This window comes from Astyanax mexicanus, chromosome 20 (assembly GCF_023375975.1).
Source record: "Astyanax mexicanus isolate ESR-SI-001 chromosome 20, AstMex3_surface, whole genome shotgun sequence".
Taxonomy (NCBI): domain Eukaryota; kingdom Metazoa; phylum Chordata; class Actinopteri; order Characiformes; family Acestrorhamphidae; genus Astyanax; species Astyanax mexicanus.
In genome coordinates this window covers 4,042,504-4,055,754 of record NC_064427.1, presented here as the reverse complement: position 1 = coordinate 4,055,754, position 13,251 = coordinate 4,042,504, and the positions used below count along the sequence as shown (strand labels likewise).

The following is a 13,251-nucleotide window of genomic DNA, read 5'->3' as shown; positions in this document are numbered from 1 at the left end:
CTGCGAGGCTCCGCCTGCTCTCCGCTCCGCAGGTGCAGCGCACCATAGCTAAGCAGATCCAGATGGTGAAGCAGATCGGGAAGGGCCGCTACGGGGAGGTGTGGATGGGCCGCTGGAGGGGCGAGAGGGTGGCCGTCAAGGTCTTCTTCACCACGGAGGAGGCCAGCTGGTTCCGAGAGACCGAGATCTACCAGACTGTTCTCATGAGGCACGAGAACATACTGGGTAAATAACACACAAGCAATATATATATATACATATATATATATATACATGTATACAGTCAAAAAAAATCAGTTTCACTGGTTTTGCTATTTATAGGTTTATGTTTAAGTAAAATGAACATTGTAGTTTTATTCTATAAACTACAAACAATACTTCTCCCAAATTCCAAATAAAAATATTATCATTTAGAGCATTTATTCACAGAAAATGAGAAATGGCTGAAATAACTAAAAAGAGAGAGTTCAGAAATCAATATTTGGTGGAATAACCCTAGTTTTAAATCACAGTTTTCATGCATCTTGGCATCATGTTCTCCTCCACCAGTCTTACACACTGCTTTTGGATAACTTTAATTTTTGTCTTTAGGACATACTCTGTCAGTGCTTTTCCACCAAGAGAACTCTGGTTCTTGAACCAGTTCTGGTCGAGTTTCTAAGAACTGTTCTGCTTTTCTGATTTTGCAAAAGTTTTAAGAGTTCAGAAATTATTATTTGGTGAAATAATATTTTTTTTAAATCACAGTTTTTCATGCACCTTGGCATCATGTTCTCCTCCACCAGTCTTACATACTGCTTTTGAATAACTTTATGCTGCTTTACTCCTGGTGTAAAAAATTAAGCAGTTCAGTTTGGTGGTTTGATGGTTTGTGATCATCCATCTTCCTCTTGATTATATTCCAGAGGTTTTCAATTTAGTAAAATCAAAGAAACTTTGAAAGAAGGCTTTTATAGATCCTCTCTTTTCTCTGCTGCTGTTCTCAGGCTTCATCGCGGCCGATATTAAGGGCACGGGTTCGTGGACGCAGCTCTACCTGATCACAGACTACCACGAGAGCGGCTCGCTCTATGACTACCTCAAGTCCACCACACTGGACACGCGGGCGCTGCTGCGGCTGGCCTACTCCGCCGTCTCGGGCCTCTGCCACCTGCACACCGAGATCTTCGGCACTCAGGGCAAACCGGCCATCGCCCACCGCGACCTGAAGAGCAAGAACATCCTGGTGAAGAAGAACGGCACGTGCTGCATCGCTGACCTCGGCCTCGCCGTCAAATTCATCAGGTAGGAGCTTACAAGCATTTAGTATATTTAGAAAATCTGTGTGAAATATATTAATTTATTTATATTTTATTCCTACAATATTGCACTATTAAAACTAGAGTTGCTTTAAATAGTTTAAATGTTAATCCCATAAAAGAACAGCTTCTCAGCTTTACTAGATATTCCATATATAATATTTATATACAGCTCTGGAAAAATTAAGAGAGCACATCAGTTTCTGAATCAGTTTCTCTGATTTTGCTATTTATAGGTTTATGTTTGAGTAAAATGAACATTATTGTTTTATTCTATAAACTACAGACAACATTTCTCCCAAATTCTAAATAAAAATGTCATTTATCAGAATTTATTTGCAGAAAATGAGAAGTGGATGAAATAATACAAATTATTATTCATTTCTTTTCAAGATCATATTCATAAAGTTTTAAAAGAGTTTAAAAGAGTTTTTAATCACAGGTTTTTTTTTTCATGCATCTTGGCTTGGTGCATGTTCTCCTCCACCAGTCTTACACACTGCTTTTGGATAACTTTATGCTACTCACTCCTGGTGCAAAAATTCAAGCAGTTCAGTTTGATTTGATGATTTGATGGCTTGTGATCATCTATCTTCCTTTTGGTTATATTCCAAAGGTTTTTAATTTGGTAAAATTTAAAAAAAGAAAGAAACTCATCATTTTTAAGTGCTCTCTTATTTTTTTATTTTTTTTCCAGAGCTGTTTAGTAAGGAGTTTTACAGTAGACACCATAATGCGCACCATAATGCTGGTACCTGTAGATCTGTAGAACGGTGGTGATCTCCTTAAATCTGCTCTAAATATCATTACTGCTGGCGTTTTTACTGCCACAGCAGATCTTCCCCCATTAAACACCCCGCCGCTGATCTGCAGAGCCGTAAAACCCGTCACACTCTGTCAGCTCTGCTCAGTGTGAGCGGGAAACAGTCAGAGTAGAGATGTCAGAGCGGCCTGGTCTGGTCGTCTGGCGGCTGCAATGTATCCAGCGTTTCCCAGCGTCTGAGTGAAGCTTCAGTAGTTCTGACACGTCTGAATCTGTTCTGCGTGTGACGCTTTGCTGCGTGGCTTTAACATGACTCTCCCCTTTATCCTGTCTCCCGGCCGACAGCGACACCAACGAGGTGGACATCCCTCCCAACACGCGGGTGGGCACCAAGCGCTACATGCCCCCGGAGGTGCTGGACGAGACCCTGAACCGCAGCCACTTCCAGTCCTACATCATGGCCGACATGTACAGCTTCGGGCTGATCCTGTGGGAGATCGCGAGGAGATGTGTGTCAGGAGGTCAGTGAGTGGTGTGAGGGTGGTCAGGAGGAGAATATATCTCTATTTATCTTGTAGGATTGTTTTATATATATATATATATATGTCATTAATAGCTTGGTATATGTATATGTATAAAGTACCAGTCAAAAGAAACAGAATCTGTTTTAGATTTTTGATTCTTCAAAGTAGTACCTCTTGTGTAGATAAGACAGTTTTGCACATCTCTGCTGGATTTTCTCAGCTTTATGAGGTAAAATCACCTGGAATTCAGGCTTTCAGTTAACAGCTGTGCTGAACTCATCAAGAGTTAATTACTTGAATTTCTTGCCTCTTAATAAAGTGTTTGAGAGCATCAGTTAAAGTAAAGTAGTGAAGAGGTAGAGTTACAGGTATACAGTGAATAGTGAATATTTGAGTAATGTTTTATATTGATCCAGATTATGAGAAGCAAGAACTACTCAACTAAGTAAAGAAAAACAATTATTTTAGTAAATAAAAAAACTTTAGATATGACGGTCAGTCAATCCTAGAACAATTTCAAGAACTTTGAAAGAATCCTCAGGTACAGTAACTGCAAAAAACATCAAAAACCTTATGATGATTAAACTGGCACTCATCAGGAACACCCAAACAAAGGAATATTACATTCTAAAAATTATTTCAGCCTTATCAAGAGTTTATTACTTGAATTTCTTGCCTCTTAATAAAGAGTTTGAGAGCATCAGTTAAAGTAAAGTAGTGAAGAGGTAGAGTTACAGGTATACAGTGAATAGTGAATATTTGAGTAATGTTTTATATTGATCCATATTATGAGAAGCAAGAACTACTCAACTAAATAAAGAAAATAAAAATACTTCAAGAAATGAAGGTAAATCAATCCGAAAGTCAATTTCAAAAACTGTAAGTACGGTCACCGCAAAGACCATGAAAAACGTTATTATGATTAAACTGGCACTCATCAGGAACACCCAAACAAAGGAATAATATATTATATATATATATATGTAGTGAAGAGGTAGAGTAACAGATATACAGTGAATAGTGAATATTTGACTAGTAATGTTCTAATCCAGATTATGAGAAGCAACAACTACTCAACTAAATTAATAAAAAAATACTTCAAGGCAAAGTGAAGATGAGTCAATCCGAAACATCTCAAGAGCTATAAAAATCCTCAAGTTCAGTTGCAAAGAGGAAAAGATTAAGATAACGAAAACGCTATGATCAAACTGGCTCTCATCAGGACCGCCCCAGGAAAGTAAGAGCAGATAATCTTTATGAAAGTGTTGTTTTACCTCTAGCCTATTGAGCAGTATAACCTAATAAAGACTGCCTAAGTAGTAGTGCACTATCCAACATTAAACAGTACTTTATTTATCTGTAATAGAACAGTATTTTACATTTTCATTTTAATCTGAAATCTAATGATCTACTGGATCAGTGTATAGTATGATTTATGTAATCTCCTTTTTGAGTAATGTTCTAATCCATATTATGGCAAGAATAACTCAACTAACTACAGAAATAAGTGAGCTTATAAATGACAAGAAGTTTGAAAATCCTCAACTGCAGTCGCAAATCACTTTATAATAAAAAAAACACAAATATGATGAAACTGGCTCTCATCAGGACCGCCCCAGGAAAGTAAGAGCAAGAGTTTCCTCTGTTGTACAGAATAAGTTCATCAGAGTTACCAGCCTCAGAAACCAACCAGTAAGTTAACATCTCCCCAGATAAGAGCACCTTATGTGTTCCTTTATAGTCTGGATCACTTCACTTTATTCATTTGCAGTGCATTGAATGAGTGAGAAGGTGTGTCCAAACTTTTGACTGGTACTGTATAGTACTGTAAAAATGTTAAGTGTTGGTCTCTGAGTGGTCCAGCGGGCTAAGCGCTGCCACTATGATTAGGAGATTGCTGGTGTACATAACTGTAAATATAATGTAAATACGTAAATATAAACAAATACAGTGTATATTTAGCAGAATTATGATCTATACTCCAATAATGTTTAGTTTTGCACTTCAGCTGCGTGTAGAAGAACTGCATCCAGCTACAGCTCTAAGTCTCTTGAGTTACACAGTGAACAGTATGTAGTGAATTATGAATTATTGAACAGATATGATTTAATAAAACATTGTGAAAACTTTCTCTTTTTGACTGTGTGTGTGTTCCTGTAGGGATCGTGGAGGAGTATCAGCTGCCTTACCATGACCTGGTGCCCACAGACCCATCCTACGAGGACATGCGGGAGGTGGTGTGTATAAAGAGACAGAGGCCGTCCTTCGCCAACCGCTGGACCAGCGATGAGGTACGAATCGGTTTCTTATTAAAATTAGATCTAAATAAATCATCTGTTTTGGCAAAATGTACTAATTGTAGTTGAACCCTAGTCGAGGCCAAACCAACTACTCTGCTCTACTGCACATGCTCAGTTTGACCCTTTATTTGATTGTGGTCTGCAAAGCAATTCTGCAGGGGTTTTATACTTGATGTCAATCACGCTATTTGCATATTGGGCGTGTCCTTACACCTCTCACTCACCGTCAGTGTGTAGTCATTCTCCACAAGTTGCCTTCTCTTGAAATTTGCATATGCTTTATATAACAGTAGCTGTCTGGCCTCAGTGTTGAAGGCTATAAGAGCAAGTTACTATTATATTTTGTGTTGCCGAGTGTATATAGACTATATGCTAGCTATAATATGAGTCCATCTGGTTACATTAGTGCATTAATTGCAATCTTACATGACTCGCAATAACGCAGATATGTAATAGTCATAAATTCCAATTACGTAGATGTTTTGTTACATTAACAAAAATAAAGTGTTGCACAAACTGAAGGATAAAACATTTCATTGGCACAAATTATTTTTTTTTAGTTGGTCCTAAAAGATAGTCAGCAAAACTTGCAATACACATTTTGTAGAACTTAAATCAGGCCAACTAAAAACAGATTAAAGTTGCAATACATTATTATTACACAAAATTAATAATCTGGGCTAAAGATGTCTGGTTGGCACTACTACACTGTAAGCCCAGAAAAGTTGAATTTACTCAAAATAATTTTAGGAACTGGTTGCCTTAAAAAAAGTTAAGTAATGGATAATGAAAACTTAAACTAGCATAACTTAAAACATCAAGTTATTACAACTAAAGGGGAAGTTGATTTAACTTTTTTTTTATTTTTGTTATACTGTAAGACCAGATAAGTTGAGTTTACTTTTTTAAGGCAGCCGGTTTGCTCATTTTTTTAAAACTTGAGTTAGCATAAATTAAAACATCAAGTTATTCACTACAATTAAAAGGGGAAGTTGATTTATTTGTAAGGAAGCCCCGGGGGAATCACTACACACTGATGGTGAGTGTCTGTCAGAAACTGTTGGACACACCCAGTATGCAAATAGATTGTGACAATGGAAGCCAATAGAAAATAAGCTCAGTTATTATAAGTTGGTTAAACTCAAGGAGATCTCAGTTTGAATGGTACAGTATATGAGCCCACAAAAGTTCAACTAACTCAAAATAGTTGAGTAGTGTTTAGAAATATCCAATTTTATGTAAAACAGACTTCAATCATTTGAGTTGCACTCAAAACTGCTGTAAGTTGCCTTGATATTTTTTTTTTTTAGTTTTTCTAATTTTTTCTATTTTTACAGTGTGGAGCTCAGAATTTCTCAATTTCTGAATTTTGGAAGCTTAAGTGCAGTGTATTGATTTTTTTGTGTTTCTGTGTGTGTTTCTGTGTGTGTGTGTGTGTGTGTGTGTGTTTGCCCACACAGTGTCTAAGGCAGATGGGCAAGCTGATGACTGAATGCTGGGCACACAACCCGGCCTCACGCCTCACTGCCCTGAGGGTGAAGAAGACTCTGGCCAAGATGTCCGAGTCACAGGACATTAAGCTGTGAGGGAGGCCCACGGCAGCTCCGAGCGAGAGACACAGAGAGAGAAAGAGAGAGAGAGAGAGGCAGCTCCAGCCCGGGCTCTGACGCCCGGCTCCTGTAGAGCCCGCTGTCCTGCTAAAGGGACTCCTCGGACTCGAGCGTGCAAGGCCCGGGCACCCGTCCGTCCTGCTTTCTGTGAAAGCTCCCCGGCCAGCAGAGGAGGAGCAGCACAGCGGAGGAGAGAGTGCGCCCCCTGCTGGCGCTGGCGTGACCCTCCTCACGCAGGCTACAGTGAAGGACACGCAGCGTGAGGAGGGGACACCAGCCATTCACACCTAAAGCCATTTATTTGATGTCAGAACTTCCTGTTGCCTCGTGTTCCGCTCTTGTCGGATTTGTATTTAAACGACTGAATGAATTTTTATTTCCTTTTATTTTAATGCTGTTCTGCCTTATTCCCAAACACAGACTCCACATACTCCACAGAATCAGTGTTCTGATTACAGAAGGATGTTTCTGGAATTATTTTTTACTAATATCTGAGTGTTAAGTCATGCTGTACGATATTTTGGTAACACTTTATTTAAAGGGGCTTCAAAACACTTTAAAACATATACATATACAAATTTAAAAATAAGAGATTTTACTTGATTTTACCAAATTAAAAACCTCTAGAATATAATCAAGAGGAAGATGGATGATCACAAGCCATCAAACCAAGCTGAACTGCTTGAATAAAGTTATCCAAAAGCAGTGTGTAAGACTGGTGGAGGAGGAGAACATGATGCCGAGATGCATGAAAAAAAAATGTGATTAAAAACCACCAGGGTTATTCCACCAAATATTGATTTCTGAACTCTTAAAACTTTATGAATATTGACATGAAGAATTTGAATGCCTTTAATCTACAGTGATGACCTTTTCTAGTTTATAACTTAGTAACTTTCTTTAGCAAATAGCAAATGCATTATTCAGGGCTTGTGTTATGAATGTGTTATGAAGCCCCTATGTAGATAACCTTCAAGAAAAGGAATAAAGTGTTACCAAAATGTCCTTTTTTTACAGTGCCGTCCCTTGTACACACTGATGTGTAAAGCATTTAGTGCCTCTACATGCACAAAGTACCGATTGGTCTTATATAATATTCTAATATTATAATTTTCTGAGACACTTCTGAGATTTTTGGGTTTTCATTGGCTGTAAATTATAATCATCAACAATAAAAGTGCTTAAATAAATGCTAAAAAATAGATAATTCTGTGTGTAATACATCTATATAATATACTGTATATGAGTTTCACATTTTGAACTGAATTACTAAAATAAAGTAACTTTTTAATGATATTCTAATTTGTTATTCTGTAAGATTATTGGCTGGTTGCAGAAAACTCAGATTTTTTGCCAAGTTTATCAGATTTCTGATAAACTAATGATGTCATTCCTCATTAATCAGATGATAAAGTGCATGTGGAGGCACTCCTTCAGTGTAACGCTGATAATTGCTGTTAATAATGTTCTAATAATGAAGGTAATGTTGGGAAGACAGACACAGAGCTACTGTAGGCGTTTCGTTCATTTCAGGCCGTTGCTGTTTGCCTTGTACATAATCATAACCCAAAATATGAATGTAAATAGTGATACTGAAATGTAATTATATGGATTGAATAAGTATTTTTCCTGCTTTTCCCCGTTTCCAGTCGTTATTTTCTTGTTTTATTTTGTTGTTTTTTGTTTTGCTCGTGCCTTATTTAACATGTATATGTGAGTAAGTTTAATAAGTGAGGTCACCATAACTCTTGTATGTACAGTAAATGGTAAATGCAGTGACTGAATGAATGATGATCTCCTAAGGTTGTATGTATCAGGTTAACATTCCCCCCTTATAAAATAAAAAAAAATAAATAAATAAAATTTAAAAAGTCTCTGAGTCCTGCTGGCTGTGTCCTCCTCGCCTGCGACTTCAAAGCAGTGATGCTCTTCCGGATCAAACACTGCAGGTCCTGACGATCAAAAAGACTGAGCTATTACTCTATAAAAAACTGTGGGCTGAGTATTTTCCCCTGAGTTACAGCAGCAGCAGCAGCAGCAGCAGCAGCTTTTATCAGAGTAAATACTGTAAATAACCATAACCAGCAGCTGCAGCACGTGCTGTAAAACAAATATTAAATACTGCAAAAAAACAACAAAAAAAAATAGACTAAAACGCTATTTTGCAGCAGATGGTAAGAATAAGATGGATAAAAATAAAACTAATGATTAAAAAAAAAAAGATTTTTGGCGTTGAGAGACACACTGCAGCTTTATGTGGCTCTACTCCGTACAGTAAAATGACATAAGCAGGTTTAACTGCTTTAATTAAGCAGAGATCAGCGCTGCGTTCTCAAATTAAAGCCTGCATTTTAAAGGGTGTGAGTGTGTGTGTGTGAGTGTGTGTCTAAGTGTGTGTGTGTGTGTTGGTGTGTGACACCATGTCCCCTGTGGTGCTAGAAACTGTCAGATGGCAGCTCATAAAGTAGTACAGCACACCAAACCAACTGGAGCAGACCTCGCCTCACATGACTGCAGCGTCTGTGTGTTTCAAGGACCGTGATGATTTAAGAGATTTTAGCTCTGTGTATATATAAATATAAAAAAATAAGAGAGCACTTAAAGATGATGAGTTTTCTTGTTTTTCCCAAATTTAAAAACTCTGGAATATAATCAAGAGGAAGATGGATGATCACAAACCATCAAACCACCAAACTGAACTGCTTGAATTTTTGCACCAGGAGTGAAGCAGCATAAAGTTATCCAAAAGCAGTGTGTAAGACTGGTGGAGGAGAACATGATGCCAAGATGCATGAAAAAAACTGTGATTAAAAACCAGGGTTATTCCACCAAATACTGATCTGATTTCTGAACTCTAAATTCTTAAAACTTCATGAATAAGAACTTGTTTTCTCTGCATCTATTTTTTTTTTATTATTATTTCAGCCATTTCTCATTTCTATCTGCAGATAAATGCTCTAAATGATCATAAATATTTTTATTTGGAATTTGGGAGAAATGTTTTCTGTAGTTTATAGAATAAAAAAACAATGTTCATTTTACTCAAACATAAACCTATAAATAGCAAAATCAGAGAAACTGATTCAGAAACTAATGGTGACAGGCATTCATAGTAAGAAAGGTGGCTATGAAGGAATTAATCTCATCCACATTCAGTGCAGGAGACCCCGCCCACATATCCCACAGATCAGTGCAGCATTCTTTAGCTTCCATTAGACATGGCAAAAGTCATGGGACACAAAACAAATTATTGTCCCTTGACTTTTGGCACATCAGTGAAGGTGTCAGTTAATACATGAATAATTGAAGATGCACATATTATATATAAACCCTATGAGCAAATGAAAGACCATGAGGCCCGAGTTCAGTGTTGCATATAAATATAATTTATTTCTTGTTTAAAAATTCTTTCTTACATTTTGTACAGAAACTTCACAGAGGAGATGCAAGCTTTTCGCAAATTACATCATGAACGTGCCATAAAAGAATAGGTAACATCCTCACTATAAATATAATATTCATAGCTGTGGGGAACTATGGAATGCAACTGCTAGCGCTCTTTTAATTCAATGTACAGTTTTGTTTATAAAGGATGCAGAAGTTGCATAGACAGCTTTTAGAAATTTGGACAACTTGTACAAGAGAAAGGAAAAAATGAACGGTGGCGGAAAGGAACAGAGACAGTGCTGCTAACTGCAGAAGACAGTGAGACGATGAGGGATGCGGCAGAACTATCATACATGCGTCCATCTGCTTTCAGCGGCAGCTCGGCTGATCTCACACGCTCCGTTACTCTGCTCCGCTTCCAAAACTGATGGATGTTCTGCCGTCCTCTTCCTCTTCATCCTCCTGCATCCTCCTCCTCACTACATCTGCAAACTCTGAAAAGCTGCTGAAGTCTCCTCCGCTCTCTCCTGTCTCTCTCTCTATACTGTATATGGCTCTCGTTTAATAGAACACAGAAACGCACAGGCCGCTGTGCCGCACGCCATGCAGAGTCACCACTGCCACGACACGGGGAAGCTGTAGCAGAACGTCTAGAACGTCTACAGAAGCTGCAGCAGTCTGAGTCAGAACGAGCGGAGCTGGGCGGCGTGGCTGAACGGTTCCTCTGGACCTGGGATGGAACCAAACCCTTGGGATGAAGCGATGCATGATTTCCTGAAGTTGTCGTCAGCCACGTACTGTACGTCCATGAATACTCGACGGCACGTTCACCAGCAGACTGTGAGAGGCAGAAGTACAGAACACACAGCCCGAGAGGAGAAACGCTTACAAAAAAAAAAAAAAAAAACTCCGACAGCACAATCCTCGCTAAAAAATATTTGGTTCCTATTTTTTTTTTTTCTCTTTTAATGTCTCTAAACTTTGCGATTAAATACAGATCACAATGCAACCGAACTGAATACCGCAATTAATACGAACAAAAAAAATTAAAAATAATAACAGAAATCATATAACAATAACACTGTTAAGCTTTACAGTTACAGTAATGTCCTTGAATGCATATTTACAGGCTGCATATTTTGTAAAATGTGTAGTTGGAGATTATGTCCACTAGGTGGCACTGGTTTAAAAAAATGAAAAATGCATGGGAGACACATGGAAGGTTAAAAAAGGTAGAAAAATGAACTAAAAAAAAAAAGGGAAAAAGATACATAATGGGAGGCGGTGTGAGAATATAATATATAAGTAAATGAATGAGTATAAATAAAGGCAATATTAAATATTTCACCATAAAAGGTTCTTTAACAACATTTTATCCATTTTTGAAAGGGAGGGAAAGCGTAAGGAATGACACGGGTTGATAATGGCACTCAAACTGGTGGGACTGACTGGATGTGATGGGACATTTGATTCCTCTTCACTTGGGGCCCTGCTGGACGCATGCTCGCGCTCCCGCCCGCCGTACGCGCGCACCGATCACTAATGATCATTAATGATCACTGTTGATCACCGATGATCACTGATTATCACTGATTATCCTACACGTCAGAGAAATAAGTGGAGTAGGTCCAATATCTGGACAGCAGAATCACGCGTTTCCTAAGAAACTCATTTGACAAATATATATATATATAAAAAAAAGAAAAAAAAAAATAGAAACAAAAAGGAAAATTAAAAAAAAAAAAAAAAAGAAAGAAATTACTGTACCAGGAATCGTACAGAAAGGGTTTAAAATACGTGTCCTTAAATTGACCTTTTTTATGTATTTTTTATATGTTTTTTGTTCCTCTACATGTGTTGGTTGGCCGGTCGGGGTAAATTCGCTTTGTTATTTTTATTTTTTTCTCAAATGAAAGGAGGAATCCTTTAGTCTCCGTTTGTTAGTCTCCGTGAGCCGCTGGTCACTTTGTCGTGGGCTGCCGATGGGCTGAACAGCTGGGTGGTATAGTGCCCGCTGTGCCACAGTGCCCGCTACACCACTCCACACTCTGCAGCAGCGTGGGTTCCAGCCTGCCGCTCGCTTTTTCTATCCGTGATTCATCCAAATCGCGCCTCCCGGCGACGTCCCGCTCTCTCGCCCGGTGGACGGGTGTCAGTGCTCGGACGGCATGGCTGTGATGTTCTCATGGCGACCCATTTCCTCCAGAACGGCGGCGAGTCGGTTCAGGTTACCGTCGGGGAAATGCTGAGCCTCCCACAGGTCCAGAATCACACCGGTCGGACTGGACTTAGTGGCAAAGTAGTTTAAATACCTGAGAGAGAGAGAGAGAGAGAGAGAGAGAGAGAGAGAGAGAGAGAGAGAGATGAAGTCATTCATACAGATAGATAAAGAGTGTAATATATATCCATCATCCATCAAAGTTGCACTCAAAAGGAATCAACGGACAGAAAAGAAACTTGGTGGGTAGACGTGCAACAAAATGTCATAAAGTGCTTTGCTTTTGTCTCGGTGGGAGACCAACAGACTGTGGTCAGAGCCAAGAACATCTGGTAGAGCCTCGGTTCTAGACTGCTTTGCTGGGGGGGTAATATAATGGAGAATATAATGGGTGGGCACGTTGCTTGTCATATTTTTTAAAGCAAGAGCTAAAGATACTGTCTAAAATTGATGCACGAAATAAATAAATAAAACTGTTGCATGTGTCTTCAACAGAAAACGATGCATCATAGACTTTCCTACAGTGTATATTTACTAAATAAAACATAAATAAAATCCATGCAGAGGTTTATCAAGTTAAGTCCATATTAGGAGAGATTAGCTGATACTAACCAAGTTAGTAGCTCGCTTAAAAACAGCTAGCTGCTAGCACTACAAGTTAAGCAACAAAAGGCTTAAAAGCCAGTAACACTGAGCAACCAATCACCACAGTTTAGCAAATGCTACCTTGTGGAAGTCTAAAAGTTTAAACAGGAAAACGTGTTTAATTCAGCCCTTATAGATCCCTAATATAGCCTCATATATTCACACTGACAGGACCTGTCGTACTGAACCACAACCTCTGTGAATGAACTTCTCCAAACAGTCTGCCGCTTTTATATGTTTCAAAGAGCCAATCAGAAATTAGCAAGGAAACAGCAAAATGAGATAATAAAAAAAATAGTAGTTGCTTGAATTGCACTTGAGGGGGCTAAAAAAATAAAATTTGGGTGGGCAACACCCCCCTCAGTTTGTTAGCTGTGCAGTGTTGTAATAATAGCTACTCACTGTACTGGAATGAGTGCTGGTGTCAAAAGTCTTTAAAATCTTTCCTCCACAAGACATGTTAGTCTTACACATTCTAGACATACTATACTGTACACGCATGCACT

At 38.5% G+C, this 13,251-nt stretch overlaps 2 protein-coding genes across 6 annotated transcripts in view; one reads left to right on the top strand and one right to left on the bottom strand.

The window, feature by feature from the left end:
• bmpr1bb (bone morphogenetic protein receptor, type IBb) overlaps positions 1 to 8,367 on the top strand; it is a 138,468-nt gene extending 130,101 nt beyond the window's left edge. For all 4 annotated transcript variants that reach the window (XM_022680903.2, XM_022680902.2, XM_022680901.2 and 1 more), the window contains 5 exons: positions 33 to 225; positions 987 to 1,284; positions 2,407 to 2,582; positions 4,746 to 4,876; positions 6,346 to 8,367. In XM_022680903.2, coding sequence (XP_022536624.2) covers positions 33 to 225; positions 987 to 1,284; positions 2,407 to 2,582; positions 4,746 to 4,876; positions 6,346 to 6,471 — 924 coding nt within the window. In that variant the 3' untranslated portion in view covers positions 6,472 to 8,367. The remainder of the gene's footprint in view (positions 1 to 32; positions 226 to 986; positions 1,285 to 2,406; positions 2,583 to 4,745; positions 4,877 to 6,345) is intronic.
• Positions 8,368 to 9,858: 1,491 nt separating this feature from the next.
• The window catches only part of unc5cb (unc-5 netrin receptor Cb), a 259,433-nt gene continuing 256,040 nt past the window's right edge, over positions 9,859 to 13,251 (bottom strand). For both annotated transcript variants that reach the window (XM_022680899.2, XM_022680900.2), the window contains one exon: positions 9,859 to 12,194. In XM_022680899.2, coding sequence (XP_022536620.2) covers positions 12,035 to 12,194 — 160 coding nt within the window. In that variant the 3' untranslated portion in view covers positions 9,859 to 12,034. The remainder of the gene's footprint in view (positions 12,195 to 13,251) is intronic.